Source organism: Schistocerca nitens, chromosome 3 (assembly GCF_023898315.1).
Source record: "Schistocerca nitens isolate TAMUIC-IGC-003100 chromosome 3, iqSchNite1.1, whole genome shotgun sequence".
Taxonomy (NCBI): domain Eukaryota; kingdom Metazoa; phylum Arthropoda; class Insecta; order Orthoptera; family Acrididae; genus Schistocerca; species Schistocerca nitens.
Genome location: NC_064616.1, coordinates 361,638,230 through 361,660,142, shown reverse-complemented (window position 1 = coordinate 361,660,142; position 21,913 = coordinate 361,638,230). Strand labels below are relative to the sequence as shown.

General features: G+C 41.0%; 1 protein-coding gene across 2 annotated transcripts in view; it reads left to right on the top strand.

Annotated features, from left to right (window-relative positions):
* The window catches only part of LOC126248308 (sarcosine dehydrogenase, mitochondrial), a 245,949-nt gene that overhangs the window by 88,699 nt on the left and 135,337 nt on the right, over positions 1 to 21,913 (top strand). For both annotated transcript variants that reach the window (XM_049949180.1, XM_049949179.1), the window contains exon 4: positions 11,874 to 12,127. In XM_049949180.1, coding sequence (XP_049805137.1) covers positions 11,874 to 12,127 — 254 coding nt within the window. The remainder of the gene's footprint in view (positions 1 to 11,873; positions 12,128 to 21,913) is intronic.

The window sequence follows — 21,913 nt, the reverse complement described above, 5'->3', positions numbered from 1 at the left end:
TACAGTTTAGGATGTTGCAAAAACCACTTGAAAACTTCTTTAATGAAGTCATTGCCATTATGAGTTCATCACGTGTAACCCGTTTGAGAAACATAGACTCTCTGTGAGGATTTCAGCTTTCAGTGTGCTGCATATTAAGAGTTTGAAAGTCATTTTGCATCAAATAATTTGCTATTTTCTAATGAACCCTTTGATAATGTTAGCTACTGATTTGGTATCACATACTTATATTCTGAAGTTTTAGGGTAATGTTTTTTGACACTAGCTTTATGCCAGTTTCAGATATGATGATATTCCAAGTGTCCTGTGTCTTTCGTTTTTTATTATTATTTGCAGATATATTCATCATTACCTCTTTCTTGCATCTCTAATAACTTTTTGGTAGATCTTTCTGTAGAGGCCTACTCTTTGATATAATTTTGCATTTCTAATAATTACAGGATTGCATTTTTTTACATGAATGCAGAACTCCTATCTTTGCACAGGGGGGTTTTATGCCAGTTGTAATTCAGCTTTTGTTTACAACTGCTTTTAATCTAGATTACTTAAGTAAGAAGGCTATATCAACATTATAATTATATGATCCATGAAATTTATTGAAATTCTGTTTTGCATCACTTTCATTGAACATCTCATTCCAAGTTTCCTGATTTAGTATGTAGCACAAGTTTATGTAAGGGCACACTAAGAAGTAATGTCTCCAAATTTTTATTGTGAAAACACCTAAAGCTTTTTAAATAAAACAGATGTTATTAAAATTCTACACCTTTATTCTTCATGTCTGCATATTTGCCACCCTGTGCTGCTAGAGGGCTACAGATTGTAATGAGTGACATGGAGGTGTGTAACGTAACTATGTTGGTGTGTGAGAAACAGCATTCTGTAACGAAATTTCAAATTCAAAGAGTTTGCCCACATATGGAGCACCTTCTCCTTCAGCATGACATTGCCAGATCATATGTGAGTGCTGTGGCATCTACACAACAATACAACATCTTGGGTTCACTGTCACCAATCAACTTCCATGCAGTTTCAAACTGGTCCCATCCAATGTTCATCTCCCCCGAAAATATAAAGAATACCTTTGAGGATTTCACTTTTGATAGTGATGAAGTGGTGCGAGCAGAGGTGAGGCTGTGGCTCTGTCAACAAAATCCAACATTCTACAGTGACGGCAATAACATTTCTTTTATATAAAAGTCTGTAAGAGTTTCCACATAAGAAATTGGAGACAATACTTTTCAGCATGCTTTCTTAATTTACCATCACTGAGGTCCCTGCACTCAGTGGTTTTGAAGGGTAGCCTTTTATCTGAAGATAATTCCATTGCTAACAACAGAGACTCATGAACACTGTAGCCCATATTTACTACTTTGATATTGTATAGAGAGTATGCTTCTTGAATAAAAAAAATTGGTGTAATGCAGTTTTACAGTCCATAGTGAATCTTGGTGGCATCTTTTAGTGTGGGAATTAAACTGAAACTCTTTGTCACGTAGAGTAAATCAACTACACTATTGTGCATTTCAAAAAATGATGTATAATTAACCAGAAATAATTTTGATATTGTCAGTTCTAAAACATTTAAGACCAGCCTTTTCCCAGAGTTTCACCTGTGTACACGTTTGACACATATATTCAACACATCTCCCTCTCCCCCTCTCTGTGTCCACCTCTTCCTCCCATCTCTATCTGTTCATCTCTTTCTCCCATGCTCTTTGTCTCTCCATCTCCTCCTTCCTCCACTCTTTGGCCACCACCTCAGCCCCTTCTCTCCTGCCCCTTCCTCCATCAGTATCCTTCTCCCCTTCTCTCTGTCCATCTCCTATTCCCTTTCTTCCTTCTCCACCTGCCCACTACCTCTGTACATCTTCCACTTGCTTCCTGCATCTCTGCCTCCTTCCCTCTGTCTGTTCACCTCTTCCACCCCCTTTCTCTGACTATTTCCTCCTCCACACAATCTCCGTCCATTTCCTCCTCCCCCCTCTCTCCCGGTTCAGCTCCTCAACTCCCATCTCCCTGACCATCTCCTCCTCTCCACCTCTCTCTATACATTTCCTCCTGCACCATTTCCTTTACATTTACATCTACATACATACTCTGCAAGCCACCATACAGTGAACTGCAGAGGGTACTCTGTGCTGCTGATAGTCACTTACTTTCCTGTACCATTCACAAATAGAAAAATGGCTCTGAGCACTATGGGACTCAACTTCTGAGGTCATCAGTCCCCTAGAACTTAGAACTACTTAAACCTAACTAACCTAAGGACATCACACACATCCATGCCTGAGGCAGGATTTGAACCTGCGACCGTAGCAGTTGCGCGGTTCCAGACTGTAGCACCTAGAAATGTTCGGCCACTCCGGCCCGCTTCACAAATAGAGTAATGGAAAAATGACTGTCTGCATTCCTCTGCATGAGCCCTAATTTCTTGTAACTTATCTGTGTGGTCCTTATGTGAAATGTAAGTTGAGTGGATCAGAATCATACTGCAGATCCCAAACACTCAAGCAGTACTCAAGAATAGCTCGCACTAGCATCCTATATGCTGTCATCTTTACAGATGAACCACATTTTCCTATAATTCTCCCAATAAACTGAAGTTGACCATTCCCCTTTCCTACTACAATCCTCACATGATCAATCCATTTTCTGTCAGTTTGTAATGTGACACTCAGATATTTAAATGATGTGACTATCAAGAAGAAAACTGGTAATGCTGTATCCAAACATTACGTGTTTGTTTTTCCTACTCATCTGCATTAAATTACATTTTTTCTACATTTAGAGCTACAATATATGATCAAAAGTATCCGGACATATGGCTGAAAATGACTTACAAGTTTGTGTCTCCCTACATTGGTAATGCTGGAATTCAATATGGTGTTGGCACACCATTAGCTTTGGTGATGGCTTCCACTCTCACAGGCATACGTTCAATCAGGTGCTGGAAGGTTTCTTGGGGAATAGCAGCCCATTCTTCACGGAGTGCTACACTGAAGAGAGGTATCAATGTTGGTTGCTGAGGCCTGGCATGAAGTCGGTGTTCCAAAACATCCCAAAGGTGTTCTATAGGATTCAGGTCAGGACTCTGTGCAGGCCAGTCTATTACATGGATGTTATTGTCATCTAACCACTCTGCCATAGGCCGTGCACTATGAACAGGTGCTCAATCATGTTGAAAGATGCAGTCACCATCCTCAAATTGCTCTTCAACAGTGGGAAACAAGAAGGTGCTTAAAATATCAATGTAGGCTTGTGCTGTGATAGTGCCACGCAAAACAACAATGGGTGCAAGGCCCTTCATGAAAAACACGACCACACCATAACACCACTGCCTCCAAATTTTGCTGTTGGCACTACATATGCTGGCCATTAGCCACACCCACTTGCTGCCATTGGATCGCCACATTGTGTACCATGATTTGTCACTCCACACAACGTTTTTCCACTGTTCAATCATCCAATGTTTATGCTCCTTACACCAAGAGGGGCATCATTTGGCATTTACCAGTGTGATGTGTGGCTTATGAGCAGCTGCTTGACCAAGAAATCCAAGTTTTCTCACCTCCTGCCTAACTGTCATAGCACTTGCAATGGATCCTGATGCAGTTTGGAATTCCTGTGTGATGGTCTGGATAGTTGTCTGCCTTTTACACATTACAACCCTCTTCATCTGTCGGCAGTCTCTGTCAGTCAACAGACAAAGTCGGCCTATACGTATTTCTGCTGTGTGTCCCTTCACGTTTCCACTTCACTATCACATTGCAAACAGTGGACCTATGGATGTTTAGGAGTGTGGAAATCTTGCATACAGACGTGTGACATCCAATCACCTAACCACATCTCTGAGTTCTGCGGAGTACCCCATCCTGCTCTCTCATGATGTCTAATGACTACTGTGGTCGCTGATATGGAGTACCTGGCAGTAGGTGGCAGCACAATGATCTAATATGAAAAGCATATGTATTTGGGGGTGTCTGGATACATTTGATTGCATAGTGTAACTACCATTTATCATACTATCTAGAAATTTTGTCTAAGTCATCTTGTCTACTACAGTCGCTCAACTTTGATGCCTTTCCATAGACCACAGTATCAACAGCAAACAACTGTAGATTGCTGCCAACTCTATCCAACAGACCATTTGTGTGTATAGGAAATAATAGTGGTTCTATCACACTTCTCTGGGGCCCTCTTGATGGTACCCTTGTCTCTGATGAGCACTCGCCATCAGTGGCGACGTACTGGGTTCTGTTACTTAAGACATCACTGAGCCACTCACATATCTGGGAACCTATTCCATATGTTTGTACCCTTGTTAATAGTCAGCAATGGGGCACCATGTGAAATGCTTTTCAGAAATCTAGAAATGTGGAATCTGCCTGTTGTGCTTCATCAGTAGTTATCAATGCATCATATGAGAAAAGGGTACTCGGAGTTTCGCACACATGATGATGCTGATTCATGGACATAAGCTTTTCGGTCTGAAGGAAATTAATTGTATTCAAACTGAGAATATGTTCAAGAATTCTACAGCAAATTGATGTTAAGAATGTTGGTCTGTAATTTTTTGGGTTCATTCTTTTACCCTTCTTATATACAGGAGTCACTTGAACTTATTCTCATAGTTTGGGACTTTGGGATGATTGAGAGATTCACCATAAATGCAAACTAAGTAAGGGGCCAGTGCTGTAGAGTACTCTCTGTCCACCTCCTCCTCTTCCTCTTTCTGACTATTTCCTCCTCTATACTGTCTCTGTCCACATTTTCCCCCTCTCATCCTGCCATTTTTTTCTGTCCCACCTCTCCATCCCCCCATCCCTTCCTATCGATAACCTCTTGCCCCTCTTCCTCTGTCCATTCCCTTCTCTATCTACCTCATCCTTTCCCCAGCTATGCCCATCCACTTACATGGCCCATGCAAAACAAGTTGATAAAACAGGCCAAAACTACTCACACAACATGCCCATGCTGCAGGTAGCCTACACACTGGTCGCTGGAAAAAGTTTCTTGTCTCTGATGTGAAAGCTTCTCTGCAAACGAGGTTGTTTAGACAGACTGACACTACTACCACACAATGTGCCTGTCTTGCAGGACAGCCTACATGTTAGGAGCTGAAAAACTGTTCTTTCCCATTACCTCTGCTCCTGTAGGAGCTAGGAGATTGTAAACTGGTGCTCATGAAGTTTGCTGTTTGTCTGACAAATTTCATTGTAATTGATCAATGGGTTTGGGAGTATATCCTGAACACACACACACACACACACACACACACACACACACACACACAGACAGCAGGTGGCAACACTAGCTGTGTAGGGTACATAAAGTGTGTCACAGGGATGCAGAAAACGGTGAAGCTATTGTCATAATGCATAAACAGAGTGATTTATCTAGCATCCAAAAGAGCACAATCCTTTGCTTTGGGTGAAGGGTGGAAACATTTCCAAAACGGTAAAATTTGTAATCTGTTTGCCTGCTGCTGTAATTAAAGTATAGCATGCATGGCAAAATGGCACTATCCAAAACTGGCACTGGGGCACCACAGGCCATAGATGCAGGGTGAACAACAGCTGTAGAGATATGTGTAGGTGAATAGACGAGCAAGATGAACCAAGGGACTGCCAACAATGTCTCCTCAATGACTGTTCAGTGCGCATTATTGTGTATGGGCCTCCACAGCAGGTGCCCAGATCATGCACCCATGCTGACTGCTGTTCATCAGTGATAAAGGCTGGAATTTGCACACAAATACCACAGCTGGTTGTTCACTGAGTGGTGAAAGGTGGCCTATCCAGATGAACCATCTTTTATGCTCCATCAGACAGGTGGTTGTAGATGTCTATGGTGTGAAACATTTGAAAGCAGACACCCTGGAACCAGGAGCAAGTGTTGTGATCTGGGGAATATTTTTGTAGAATTCCCTGGCTGACCTTATCATTCTGGAAGGCATAGAGGACCAAAACAAGTATGCATCTATCATTTGGGACCATGGTCACCCCTACATGTGGTTTATTTTTCCTAGGCATGATGGCATCTACCAGCACGACAATGAAATGTGGCACACAGCTTACAGTGTACATGTATGGTTCAAAGAGCACCAGGATGGGTTTAGTGTAATCCCATGGCCATGAAACTCCCCAAATTTAAACCCTGTCGAGAACCTGCAGGACAATCTCGATCGGGCTGTTCAAGCAGTGGATCCTCAGCTGAGAAACCTAGTGCTGTTGGCCTCTGCACTGGAGTCATCATGGTTCCACATCCCTGTTGGTACCTTCTACAACCTCACTCTCTTCTTGCACATATAGTGCTCCAAAAGGTGGTTATTCTGGCTTTTGACTGCTGGTCACATTCATGAAACTGGACAGTGTACATACTGAGATGACAAAAGTCATGGGATAACAATATGCTCATATACAGATAGTGGTAGTATCATGTACACAACATGATTTGGAAGAGCTGTCATTTTTACTCAGGTGATTCACGTGAAAGGGTTTCTGAAGTGAGTATGGCTGTATTTCAGGAATTAACAGACTCTGCATGGGTAACATTAGTTGCAGCTAGATGCATGGGACATTTCATTTCAAAAGTCATTAGATAATTCAATATTATGAGATCCACAGTGTCAAGAGTGAGTCAAGAATTCCAAATTTCCGGCATTACCTTTCACCATGGACAATGCAGTGGCCAACAGGCTTCATTTAATGACCTAGAGCAGCCACATTTGACTAGAGTTCTCAGTATTAACAGACAAGCAACACTGCCTGAAATAATTGTAGAAATCAGTGTGGGAAAGACGAATGTATTTATTTGGACAGTGTAGTGAAATTTGGTGTAGCTGAGCTATGGCACCAGACAACCGATGTGAGTGACTTTTCTAACAGCATGACATCACCTGCAGCCCCCCTCCTGAGCTCATGATCATATCTGTTGGACCCTAAATGACTGGGAAACTGTAGCCTGATCAGATGAGTACCGATTTCAGTTGGTAGGAGCTGATAGTAGAGTTCAAGTGTGGCCCAGACCCAAAGAAGCCATGAACCAAGGTTGTCAACAAGGCACTGTGCAAGCTGGTGGTGGCTAAATAATGGTGTGGGCAGTGTTTACGTGGAATGGACCGGGACCTCTGGTCCAACTGAACCAATCATTAACTGGAAATGGTTATGTTTTGCCATTTGGAGACTATTTACAGCCATTCATGGAACTTATGTTCTCAAACAATGATGCACCATGTCACCAGACCACAATTGTTCATGATTGGTTGGAAGAACATTCTGGACAAGTTGAGTGAATGATTTTGCCACCAAGATTGCCTGACATGAATCTGATTGAACATTTATGGGACATAATTGAGAGGTCAGTTCATGCACAAAATCCTGCACCAGCTTGTCACTAGGGATGAGACCTGGGTCCATTATTTAACTTCTGAGACAAAACGTCAGGTCATGGTGTGGAAGAAACTTCGCAAAAATGCCAGTTAGCATGGAGTTACCACTGTAGAGTGTGACCACTTGTGAGCTGCACTCTGTCATTCTTTTTAGTCTGAAAGCATCTTGATTTTATTCAGGATTCTAATACACCATATTATTCCCTACTCTTTAGGCTTCAAAACTCTATTTTTCAACATAATCTCTGTTTGATGTGATGGCCTTATGCCACTTTAGTGAGATGATCTATATGCCTATATGATACCACTCTATTGGTGAACATTAGTAACCTTCCCATCATCCATGTACTGCTTCCGGTGCAGTGCACCCTTCATTGGGCCAGACATATGGAAGTCAGAAAGTGCAATATCCGGGCTGTGTGGTGAATGAGGGAGAATAGTCCAATGAAGTTTTGTGACCTCCTCTCAGTGCACAGACCTGTGTGAGACCTTGTGTTGTCATGGAGAAGGAGAAATTCATTTGCATTTTTGTGGTGACAAACATACTGATGTCATTTCATCAGTTTCCTGAGGGTAGAACAATACACTTTTGAATTGATCATTGCAACATGAGGGTAGACATCAAGCAGAATAACCCCTTCAGAGTCCCAGAAGACCACTGCCATGACTTTACCAGCTGAGGGTGTGGCTTTGAACTTATTCTTTGGGGGAGACGTAATGCAGTGCCACCTCATGGATTCCCATTTTGTTTCTGGTTCAAAGTGATGAACCGATGTTTCATTGCTTGTGATTATGTTTGACAAAAAATTGTCACAATCAGCCTCACAAAACATCCTTGATTCTGGATAGATGGTTCTTTGTTTTTCCTTATGGTCTCCTGTTAGGCCATACCTTTGAGTACGCCAACTGGTGGATGATTGTGTCAACACTACCAACAGAGGCATCCAGTTCTGCTGTGAGATATTTGATTGTAATCCAATTATCACCTCAAATGGAGTGTCCACTCATTCCAACACTGCAGCAGTCACAGTTGTGTGCAGCTTGTGGGAGAGTGTACAGGTTTGTTCGAACTTGTTGTGATGATGATGGGTGCCTTGTCCATGTTTTTATTCACTGCCAGGTCTCTGTAGACATTCTACAAGAGCCTATCAATATCTGTGATGCTCTGGTTTCCTGCCAAAAGAAACTCAGTGACAGCTCTCTTCTTGGAATGCACCTTTATTACAGATGCCGTTTTGAAGCCTATGTATAATGCTGCCACCTATTGGAACTTCATGAAACTGTAGAGCCTGAAGTAGGAATATTCCACTATATCCCTCAACAAATTCCTCATTTTTTCAACAATAATTGCCTGAGAAAAAAATGTGTTGTCTTACTTGCTGAATGCCCCTCAAATACTTGCCATTTTAAAGTTTTTTTCCTTTATCAAATTGGAATTTGTTTGGATTGGATTGCCCTATACCTTAATTCTCTTCTGAAAAGGAGTTATCCCTCCATGTTTGTTGAGAGATCAACAGTATAAACTGCCTAGGATAAAACCAGATATATGGTTATAATAGAGGGAAACATTCCACGTAGGAAAAATGTATCTAAAAACAAAGATGATGTGACTTACCAAATGAAAGTGCTGGCATGTCGACAGACACACAAACGAACACAAACATACACACAAAATTCAAGCTTTCGCAACAAACTGTTGCCTCATCAGGAAAGAGGGAAGGAGAGGGAAAGACGAAAGGATGTGGGTTTTAAGGGAGAGGGTAAGGAGTCATTCCAATCCCGGGAGCGGAAAGACTTACCTTAGGGCGAAAAAAGGACAGGTATACACTCGCACACACACACACACACACACACATATATATATATATATATATATATATATATATATATATATATATATATATATATATATATATATTGGCTGTTTTATACAGGTAACATCAGTGATTTAACATTATAGTGCAGTTTCTGAAATCAGATGGAGCTGGCTTACAAACTGCCTGGGATAAAACCAGAGATACTTGCTGTTTCTGTTTGCTGTTTTCCTGTGTTACAGAGGTTACATCAACATTTAGGTCACAATCTAAGATTATTTCTAAGTCTTGTATTTTTTTAGTTAGTAATTTAACATTATAATGCAGTCTCTGAAATGGGATGAGCTGGCTTTGTTTTGCTTGCTATTACTGCTACTCTTAGTTATTTATAATGTAGCACTAGCTTCAAATAATGTCTTGCCTCTGTTTATTTGTGGGTTTCTTACTTTTTTTGCTTTTGACTAAAAATCATTCAAATGGGGAGGGGGGCTGACAATGTTTTCCATTTGCTTGTCTTACTAGAAATTGCTGCTGGTGCTGTCTCTCGTGGGTGCAATAGAATCAGCATTTGAAGCAGACTGCAGACTGATTCTACTGCCACCAACGTACATTTCACATAAGGACCATGGAGATAAGATAAGAGAAATTAGGGTTCATGTGGAGGAATACAAACTGTTATTTTTACCCCACTTTTTGTGAGTGGTATAGGAGAGGAAATGATTACTGGTGCTAGAAGGTTCCCTATGCTATGCACCTTATGGTGGCTTGCAGAGAATTTTTGTAGATGTAGATGTAAATGTAGAATAGCACAAATATATGCTCATTTTAGGCGGACTCTGTACTTTTCCAATATTTTTTCCAAAAAGAAGTGAATAGAACTTAAAAGCTATACTACACTCATGCTCATAAATTAAGGATAATGCTGATACATGGTGAAACAACATCATGCAGTGCATTTGACCTGCAGTCATTGCATAGTGGTGCTGGCAGCAGTCCACATATGCAGAGGTGTGTTGGTGTATGTCAGAGTACGGTGCAGCAAGTAAGTGTGCCAATGTTTTCAGACATGCTAATGGTGACTATGTGTTTAAAATGGCTCAAAGAACACATATTGATGACGTTATGAGGGGTAGAATACTAGGGCTACTGGAGGCGGGTCAAATACAGCAGGTCGTAGCACGGGCCCTCCGTGTGCTAAAAAGTGTGAACTTAAGATTATGGCAATGATCCCAGCAGACAGGAAACATGCCCAGGTGCTACAGTATGAGACGTCCACAGTGTACAACACCACAAGAAGATCAATATCTCACCATCAGTGCCTGCAGACAACCATGGAGTACTGCAGGTAGCCTTGCTTGGGACCTTACCGCAGCCACTGGAACAGCTGTCTCCAGACACACAGTCTACAGATGACTGAACAGACATGGTTTATTCACCCAGAGATGTGCAGGGTGTATTCCACTGACACCCTTGGTCACAGGAGAGACTGTAAAGCCTGGTGTCAAGAACACAGTACATGGTCATTGGAACGGTGGTCCCAGGTTATGTTCACAGACGAGTCCAGGTATAGTCTGAACAGTGATTCTCACCGTGTTTCATATGGTGTGAACCGAGAACCAGATACCAACCCCTTAATGTCCTTGAGAGGGACCTGTATGGAAATTGTGGTCTGATGGTGTGGGGTGGGATTATGATTGGTGTACGTACACCCCTGCATGTCTTTGACAGAGGAACTGTAACAGGTCAGGTGTATCAGGACGTCATTTTGCACCAGTATGTCCACCTTTTCAGGGTTGCAATGGGTCCCACCTTCCTCCTGATGGATGATAATGCATGGCCCCACCGAGCTGCCATCATGGAGGAGTACCTTGAAACAGAAGATATCAAGTGAATGGAGTGGCCTGCCTGATCTCCAGACCTAAACCCCATCGAGCACATGTGGGATGCTCTCGGTTGACGTATAGCTGCACATCTTCAAACCCCTATGACACTTCAGGAGCTCCAACAGGTGCTGGTGTAAGAATGGGAGGCTATACCCCAGCAGCTGCTCAACCACCAGATCCAGAGTATGCCAACCAGTTGTGTGGCCTGTGTACATGTGCATGGTGATCATATCCCATATTGATGTCAGGGTACATGTGCAGGAAACAGTGGTGTTTTGTAGCACATGTGTTTCAGGATGGTTTTCTCAACTTATCACCAACACTGTGGACTTACGGATCTGTGTTGTGTGTGTTCCCAATGTACCTATGCTATTAGCACTAGTTTTGAGGAGTGCCACGTTGTGTGGCACCACATTCTACAGTTATCCTTGATTTATGAGCATGAGTGTATATGCTAGGAATGAAAATAAATTAATGTAAATATAGAAAAATGAAATATTAAGCTTTCAGAGAAATCAATTATTCAAAATTTAAAAGACTGTCTTAAATGTAAATATAAAGATAGACAACAATCTCTGAGGAATGGTAGGTCACTCATAAGTGAACATGCTACTGGTAGCCAGGTTGCGGACATGTGTGGTATGTAAAGAATTGAGTGTTACATTTTATGTTTCAGCTTTTTAGAAAATAGTCTTTTCAGGTTGTAAAAAAATTGTTACGTTCTTACTCTGTACTACATAATTAAAATTTTATTACTTTTAAGTAAGTCACATTAATTACCAGGTGGAGGCTCTGCTGGATGCAACCTACTTTATCAGCTAGCAAAACGGGGAGTTGACACAGTGCTACTAGAACGCTCCAAAGTCACCTCTGGAACAACATGGCATTCAGCTGGTCTTGTTTGGAGCTTACGTCCTAATGATGTTGAAATTCAACTCTTGGCAGCAACTCGAAATTTGCTTGCAAAACTGGAAATAGAGACTGGATTTAATCCTGGCTGGATAAATAATGGTGGACTTTACATAGCTCACAACAAGGTAAATATCTTTCACTCTGTTATTTTTTTCACCCTTAAAAATTTCAGGTCAGTATAATATCTTTTCAGAATTAACTAACAAATGTCCCTAACCATATATGCAGGTAAAGTGCTCACACATATTTTAAACAAATATAAAAATGTTCCTAGTCTATCTAATAGTATAACTCTATGAACAAGATATACCAGTTGAGATACAAGGGATGGCATAAAGAAAGACAAACATACAATAATTCATCTACAGATCTCAGTGCACCCTGAAGTGGAACTACAAAATAGTGGCCTTGAAGGACAGAGTAAAAAGCTTCTAATTATTCTATTCTATGGCTCAGTAGCAGATGATATAAGCTGGCTATTTAAAAGATCTAATATAAAGTTAGTTTTTTTGATCTGCATAAAAACAATAGGCAACATTTAAGGTCAGTGACACAGGGCAGATAAACCAGAAAACTTATTGTATAAAAATGGAGTTTTCTTGCTGTCCTTAAGAAAAATATGATAGTGATACATTATATAATATTTAACCAATAAAAATATAATTCTTTTCATTGAGTGATAGAAAATTTCCATTAAATTTCTCTCTTAGGAATTTGCTACAGACTGAATGAAGACCGTTCTGATGAAGTCAACATAAAAATCTTTGGCTTTAGAGTGTTGCCAGCCATCACTGTGAATTGTGAATGTGGCAGCTGTATAGTGCAGAGAATAGAGGTCTTGTTTTGATTGCTTGTGTAATGAGGAGGGTTCTGACCTTCAATATAACAGACATACTGACTTAATTCCTTTGACCCCTATGGGAGCATAGTGCATCCAGGAGAACTTACCATGCATCTCTGTCTTTGGCCATTTCCCCCAGTTCCACCAAGGCCTTGCTAACTTTCTTTGCTTCCCCTTCCAGCATCCTTTTCCATGTACCTCTAGGCCTGCCTCTCCTCCTTGTTCCTTGGGGATTTCATTCCGGTGTCTTCTTTTCAGATGCTCCATCTGGCTTTCTCAATGTGTGCCCCAGCCATCTCTGCTTTCTCTCACATATCTGTTCTTTTGTGGGTGTCTGGCTTGCACTTTTCCTGAGAGATCCTCAGTAGTTATTTTTGCTGGCCACCAGATTTTCGTTATATACCAGAGACACCTATTTACAAAGCTCTATAATTGTGACGTTATCTTTTTATATTCTTTCCAGCTGTTACTCATGTATGGAAGGACAGCCTTCACATTTGTATTAAAAATATTAATTTTAATTTTTCATGTGGTTTTTCTGTTTTTCCGTATTGGATACAGTTGTATGAGGGCATGTGGTTCTTCACATCCTCTCTAGCTCCACGCTACCCAGATATAGGAATGAATTGCCAGTCTCCACTTGCTGCTCCCCTTAAAGCAGTGTCACTTCCATGTTCCCAGAATTTATTCTCATTTCCTTTGCTTTACCTATGTTTATCTTGACCCCAGCAAGTTCTGCTTCTTTTTTCAGTGAGTTTAATTTAGCTTTCATATCTGTCACACTGTGAGTTACTGAAACAATATCATCTGCAAAATCCAACGCCTCCATATACTTGCCCACTGTGACTCCTGTTATAACTCAGTCAAGGACATGTAGGAAGAGCATTGGCGACAAAACACAACCTGTCAGACTACAGCTGTTACCTCTATTGGATCTGTGAGATTTCCTTTGTGGAACATACAGACATTTGACAATGTTTAGAATCTTCTGTGGTACACAGTATTTCCACAACACATGCCACAGCACTTGATGGGTCAAGGAATCAAAGGCCTTTTCAAAGTCAATGAATACCAGTTACATGGTTGCCTGTATTTCTTTGTTTTGCTCTATGGTTCAAATGGGTCTGAGCACTATGGGACTTAACTTCTGAGGTCACCAGTCCCATAGAACTTAGAACTACTTAAACCTAACTAACCTAAGGACATCACACATATCCATGCTCGAGGCAGGAGTCGAACCTGCGACCGTAGCGATACCGCGGTTCCAGACTATAGCGCCTAGAACTGCTCAGCCAACCCGGTCAGCTTTGTTTTGCTCTAATGTGATCCTAAGAGTATTAATAAGGTCAACAATATTGCATTTGCCCAAAAACCAGCATGTTCTTTATACAGTTGATTTTCAATTAGATCTTTAATAATGTTAAAAATAGCTCTGGTGAGGACATTACTAGGTACTGACAGCAGTGTAATACCACATCAGTTGTTACAATCTGACATATTTCCTTTTCTTTGGAATCTTTACCACCAATCCACTTTTTTACTCCTTTGGGGATTTATCTTCTAGCCAAATATGCTTCAGGAAAGGGTGAAGCATTTTAACGCTACTTTCAATATTGGCTTTTAACAGCTCTGATGCTATGTTGTCTAGGCCTCGAGCCTTCACATTTTTTAGGCTTCTCAAAGCATTCCTAATTTTGCCCATTGTGGGACACTGCAGATTTATATCTTAATCTGCTTTGAATTCCTCTGGAACATCCCTCACCTGTTCTTCTTGGCTGCCTTTATGGTTTAACAACTCCATGAAATGCTTCTCCCATCTCTATAGTACGCCTGATGGTTTGTGATTATCACGTCATCCTTGCTCTTAACTGGTCCTTCATGCCTAAAGCTCTTCATTGAGAGTTGTTTGATAATATTGTACAGGCCCTTCTTATTTCCTTGTCTTGCTGCCTCTTTTGCTAACTATGTCTGCTTAACTATCCATTTCCTGTTATCTTGCCTTATCCTCTTTACAGTCTTTTGTTTGCCTCCATGTATTCCTTTTATGCCTCACTCTTCTGCACTCTTGTCTTAAAAAAATTTAACTTTTTTATAGTTCTTTCCTGCAGCTAATTACATTTCATGTGTCATCAGAGATCCATTCTTCTCTTTCATTTGTCTTAAATCCTAATATGTTCTCTTCAACATCTAGATAGCTATCTTTAATTTTTTGCCAACCTCTTTCAATTCATTCATGCATAAAGTTTTTGTCAGAGAGTACCTGGAATCTGTTTTGCTGTTCAAGAGCAAATTTTTCGTACATACGTTGATCTTTTAACCTTATTGCATCTGTTTCTTTGCTGCTAGGGTGGACTTGTTCTATTTGCCACTATCTTCAATCTGAACTCAGCTGAAACTAGGTGGCAGGATGTGTAGGGATGCAGTCGCGTGTTTCAAATGTGCAAAGGCACATGATACACCCGACTGCGACAAGCCACCACACGTCGCGCCAATGTGCGTTAACTACGGAGGCGCACACGCCACAAACGCACGCAGCTGTGCATATTTGAAGCAGTGGACACCTACCACCAAGAAAGTGGTACATGAAGAAGAGGCAGCCGTCCCACCACCCCCTCCCAAAGGGGGAAACGGGGAGGCTGCAATCCCGCCCAGCTCCACCACCGACGACGCTGTGGCCACCCTCAAAGCCCCGATGGCGGCAGAGAGAGTGGCAATGCAGAAGGAGATCGTCGGTCTCCACCGGCAGCTGCAAGAGTTGTGGGAAGAAATAAGGATGCTGCAAAAGAAGCCACCCGCCCCCGATGGCAACCCCACGGTGGTGCGACATGCTGGGGTGGACATGTCCACGCAAACGGACGTCGCCCCGGAACCTGTAGCAATACAGGAAACCGGGGAGATGCCCATGGACGTGGTGCAGCCTGTCCCGCCGCCGCCGCCGCCACAGCCGGTTGTGGAGAAGAAGCAGCAGCAGGACAAACAAGAGGGGGGAGGGATGTACTCCGAAACCATCCCTTTCCCGGACGTCACCAACCTCCCAGCAGTCCCGAAGAAGATTGCGACCATGTTGCGAGATGGGCAGTATGATGTCCAAAGAAAACCGTACCTTTTCGCGCAAGCGGAAGGGAAATGGAAGCCACCACTTCCACACCGGCCGTTCGAGCTTCGTGGTGGATATCGGGCAATTATGCTCGAATTCATCATGAAGAAGGACCTCCACACCATAAACTCCAACCCGATCTTCACGCCGTGTGACTGGGGCTTCATCTTGGAGGACGCGGTCACGCGGCTGAAGAAAGAAGTTGGAGCTGGAGAGAGGAAGCTCTCACCCAAGCTGGAGTCTGCGCTGATCAACATAGCATGAGATGGGAAGAACACCTAGTACCACAGGAACATCCAACGTCACCGCCAGCATGCCTGCATGCTGGCAACCAAGATTTATGACCAGGCAACACGCAAGGACCATCCAGAACATGAGGCAACACCATTCCAACCCACGAGGATCTTGGAGGAACAGCTATACTAAGCTTAGACTCCATACCTTGGGCGAAGGATCAGGCACGTTTAGCATCAGTGTCAGCGTCATTCTGATGTCTGCTTCTCTCTTATTTCTGACATTTAGTAGAGAGTGTTGAAACTTGGTGCTTACAGATATGTGATCTATCTGATTTTCAGTAACATGATTTGACAAGACCCATGCAATTTGGAAACAGTGAAACTCCAATAACTAGGTGATGCTCAGTGTACATATCTATCAACAGTTCATCATTTGCATTTCTGTTCCCAATGCTGTGTACACCCATGATGTGTTCAAGCCCTTTGTTTCCTGAACCAACTTTTGTGTTCAAGTTTCCCATTAAATTTTTTGTGTCTCTACAATGAGTTTGCCTAAGGACTCCATTTAGCTCTGTATAAAACATATCATTTAATTCTTCTTTAGCCATTTCAGTAGGTGTGTAGCACTGAATTACAATGATATTTTGCACATTTGTTCTAAAGCATGCAGTTATCCTTTCTTACACTGGTTTCATCTCTAGTAAACCCCTTTTACAGTTTTTAGATAGTAAGAGTCCTACACTGTTCTTATACATAACATCTTCACCTGTCTCTCCTACATACAGTAGCAGTTCACCATTTTGTAGTTGAACTTCCCAAGATTCTGGCCACCATATTTCACTCTGTCCCAATATATCCAGTCTATAGTTCTCCATCCCTTTTTCAGCCTGCCTTAACCTTCCCACCTCTTCAATGTTCTTACATCCCAAAACCCAATATGGGTTTTCATTTTCAGGCCAAGATCACATTCTTAAGCTCCATCTGGCTATTTCTCCTTTAGTTTCTGTGATCTGAATTTTTTTTGTTTGTCTGTGCAATCAGCTCACAGTCCCCCGAAGAGTGGCCTTCCACATCATGGCCTGGTCAACTGCCAAATTTTTATTTCAATGCCTTACCCCTTAGGTAGCTTGTCTTCACCTCAACTACAGAATGCTATCCTTCGCTCCGCAGTGAGGCCTACATGCATCACTGTTGTCCTGGTAACTAAGGAGCTCCCACTGCTATTGCACAGTCACAGAGAGGAAAAGAAAAGGATAGGATTCTAGTCAGGATGTTGTGAGAAACACTTTGTCTGGATCCTCTGTAAAGACCTGACTGGCTTGGGAGACCCTGCCAACAATTACACTACCACCAGTGTAGCCCTCCTCTTCATTGGAACACACAAATCCCATTGCCCACACAGACAGTGTTTCATTGAGGGGGTCCACATATAATCGGTGATCAAATATTTCCTGTTCAAAGGCTACATATTACCCCTTGCCTACATGTTGGTGCTTATATACTCACATCAGAGTCATGCTGGGTTGCATATATGCTGCAGCAGTGCTCTCAAATGAAAACGTTTTGATCACCTCTTATAATACCAGGCTAAATTATCAAACAAAGAAATTTTAAGGAAAATCACATGATATCGTGTCATAAGAAATCTGTCATACCTTCTACATCTACATTTTCATTTACATCCATAGTCTGCAAATCACTGTGAATTGTATGACAGAGCATACTTAGAATGGTACCATATGTTAGAATTTCTTCCCACTGCAATTATGTATGGAGTGTGGAAAGAATGTCTGCTTAAATATTTCTGAACATCTTGTAATTGGTCTAATTTTGTCTTCATGGTCACTACAGGAGTGATGTGCATGTGGCCAAAGAATATCTGTAGATTCTTCTGTTAGTATTGGTTCTTGAAATTTTGTGAGTAGATGTTTATGGGATAATTTGCATCTATCTTGAAGAACCAACCAACTCTACTTTTGCAACATTTCCTTGCTGAACTCCAATGAATCAAACAAAGTTATGACCATTCATTGGATGAAACGTTAGGAGCTGAAGAGTTTCATGGACCATGACCTTACATCCCGGAAGGTTTACCAGAAGATATTCTAAGATGAGGCACACAAAATATTTATAGGCAGTCTTCTTGTAGAATGAGTGCAAATGAACTGAAGTCTGCTATGTTTCTTAGATATGACTGAGCCTATATGATCATTCCATTTCATATAATTACAGACTGTTATGCCAAGCTGTGTAAGTTGATTAACTGTAAGTTTGACTCATTGATATTGCAATCATAGGATAATACATTTTCTTCATACATTCATGCCATTCTAAAAAGTTATGAAGATATAACTAAATATTCATGCAGCCTTTGTCAGAAATTTCTTCATTATACATAACTACATAATCTGTGAAAAGTGTTACTATTAATATTGTCTGCAAGGTCGTTAATACACTACGTAAACAATAAGGACCCCAACACACTTACCTGGGACACACCTTATGTTACTTCTATATCTACTAAGGACTATCCATCAATGTTAAAATGCTGTCTCCAACCCATTGAGAAATCTGCAATCCAGTATAAATCTCACTTGATACTTCATATAATTGTGCTTTTTATAGTGTAACAGGTGTCGATAGGTAAATGTGAGTAAGCAGCTATCTGCTGGATGTGGACAGAAGTGCAGGTGATGTAGGCAGTTGATCTATTGTTAAAGTTCTTTAGTTCCAAACAAAAATAAACATGGAGCAGAGTGTTTGCAGCAGGCAGGTGACAGGCAGAAGGCATTGACCCTCAGACCCGAGTGCAATGGCGCAAATGTTCCAATGCAAGTGTTTCATATGGAGGCGAATGGTAGCACAGAGATTTTCTACCTTTACATTGTGGTAGACAGCTGGTGCTTTGTCAGGATGGTGGGACAATGATGCAATGGTCAGGGCTGGACAGGTCTACCCAACAGTACTGCCCAGGGTGATGAACACGGAGCTGCAACCTGGAGAGCAATAGTGGGTGGTGGCGGTTGCCCATAACATGGAACTGGTTGGATCTCACTTCATGCCTTGGATGGTGGCAAAAACTGGCACAGGCTGAGTGTCATAGCATGGCCCAGCCATCCTGATTATGACTTCATCAGTAAATCTTGTACCAGCAACTCTCACACAGCAGGTTTCATAACATAGCCCTGCCATGCAAGTGACGTAATTGGCTCGTCCAGTGCTTAAAAACAGCTGTCTGTAGCTTACCACATGGAAGACATGCCTCTGCCACATTCCTCCATTTTGCTAAATCATTTGGCTAGCATGGAAGCTTCCCAAAAGTTGGTCAGTGTCCCATATGTGGATGTAGCATTGCAGAAGGGGACAGTGCACTAGCATCTTTACATGCAGGAGGTCACTCTGCTTGAGATACCTCATTACATTTGAGCTCAGTATATGTTCTAAGATTCTACAACAAATGGATGTCAAGTATATTGGATATTAGTTTTGTGGCTCACTCCTGTGGCCCTTCTTATTGATGGATGCTTTCATCCAATCTCTGAGCACAGCTTTTTGTCCATAGATGTTTAGTATCTTGTGCTTAAAAGAGGGGTTATCTCAGCCAGAAATTCAATATAGAGCCTGATGAGTAATTTGTCTGGCTCTCAGACTCTGTTCAGTGTTGATGATTTCAGCTGTTTCTCAATGCTGCTGACACTAATATTTACATGTGTCTTTGCTCCAATGGCAGCATGTAATTTCTAGTAAAATCAATTAGAGAGGTTTTTTGCTATTTTAGGAGCACATTACCTTTGAGGAGTTGTTGCAAAGCTCTTACATGTAAGATCCATATTTTAACATACTTAACACTAAGAACATTATAATTATTTTATAAAAAAATGTTAATTAACCTACAAATATAATTACATGTAATTGAGAAGAAAGGCATATGTAGGTTAATTAACAAATTTCTGTAAAATGTGATCTTCCTAGTGTTATGCACATTAAAAGCTGGTCCTTATATGTAAGAGCTTTGCAACAACTGCTCAAAAGTAACATGCTCCTAAAACAGCAAAAAATCTTTCTAATTTATTTTATGAGCATTATATTCAGTCATAGTAGTAAGGACATACATGGCATAATATACTGCTAAAGAAGCATCCATAAAGTAAGTTATCATGTGCTAGCACATGTCCCACTTAATTATCCAAGGTATAATACTTCCATTTTAGATACCTGAAAATGGCCTAAGACCAAAATTGTACAATTTTTGCATGAAATAAAGAGAATGGCAACTGAAGGCATCATGAAATCATCCAAAAAATCACCCATTATGTTATAACATCAAGTTGAACAAATATATTTCTAGGATGACACAATACATGTAAGTCACAGATCAAGTAAACAAAGTAAGACGTGTGTACACTGTAACAGTCAAATCAGCACTGAGTCCAAGTCTAGTGGCCGCTGACTGGCTGGCCGCTTAGGTGGTGTGGCTGCTGCATGGCTGGCAGACAGCGCCGTATGTAGAGGACGCGCGTAACTCTGCGGTGGCACTTTGGAAGATTGGCGAGTCACAACACCTTAGTATGTGGACACTAAATTTACTGCCACTAACAGCCCTTACAAATGACCAGAATTTCTTTGGGTTTTGTGTAAGGTCTTCCTAATGGTTTGCAAAGTACAGGTGTAGATGTAGCAGATGTAGAAAAGTAAGTGCAATGTTTGCAGAATTTCAGATGTTGACAATTTGCTCTGTAAATGTTGTGTGAACAAAAATAAGTAGTACATTACACTTGCTTAGCCAACTGACCAAAATTGTATGAAATGAAACCCTGAGATTTATATACTATGGCATGATGCTGACATGCAATTGAACAGAATATTTGTGGTACAGAAGAGAGCTAATAATTGATGCCTAGGTTGGGATACAGGGAGACGTGTTGTGATGCTCTTATCCAAAATAAATATCTCACTGCACATCGGCATGCGCGCTCGCACGCACACACACACACACACAAATCACAGTCCATACATCAGTGGCTTGAGGTTACACAAGAATTTCCCAGAAGCACAAGAAGGCCTGCTGAGAACTTATTTAAAACAAAATTAAAAACATTTCTTATAATTAAGTGTCTCTATTCATTGAAAGAATTCTAAGCTCCTTAAAGTCCCATAATCATACTATGAAACCAAATTGTAGGCATACTTGTCAGCAGACATTACAAGTGAAAGTGAAAGAAGATACAAAATTGCTGTAGAGTATGAAATAACTTTTACTGAAAAACAGAAATTATAAGTCAGAAACAGATTTAAACCTTTGTAAGTAAGCATTCAAAAAATCACATTATTATATAGTCTGTAATTTATCAAAGTTGATGTAATATAAATTATTTATTAGCCATTGCATATAAATATAATGTTATGTATTATTAAATACGTCATTGCAAATCTCATCATTTTATGACTACATGTTAAGAGAAATGTAAAAACATAAACTAAAAGAGTACTTAAGAAGGGAGTTTCTGTCCTCAGCTGAATACGATGAAAATTGTCTGAACAGGGTATCAGTAAAGGAATATAATTGTCAGGGTTTTAGGTATGCGTAGCAAAAGTAAATTAGAGACTCTTGGAAAAGAAGAAAGTATGAGAAGGGGGATAGGGAACACAGAAAATTTGTAGAGTACTAAACAATAAGTTGTGTTGAGAGAAAGAGCAGCTCATTGCATAAAATTGAAACCTCTTTTATTTGTTACAG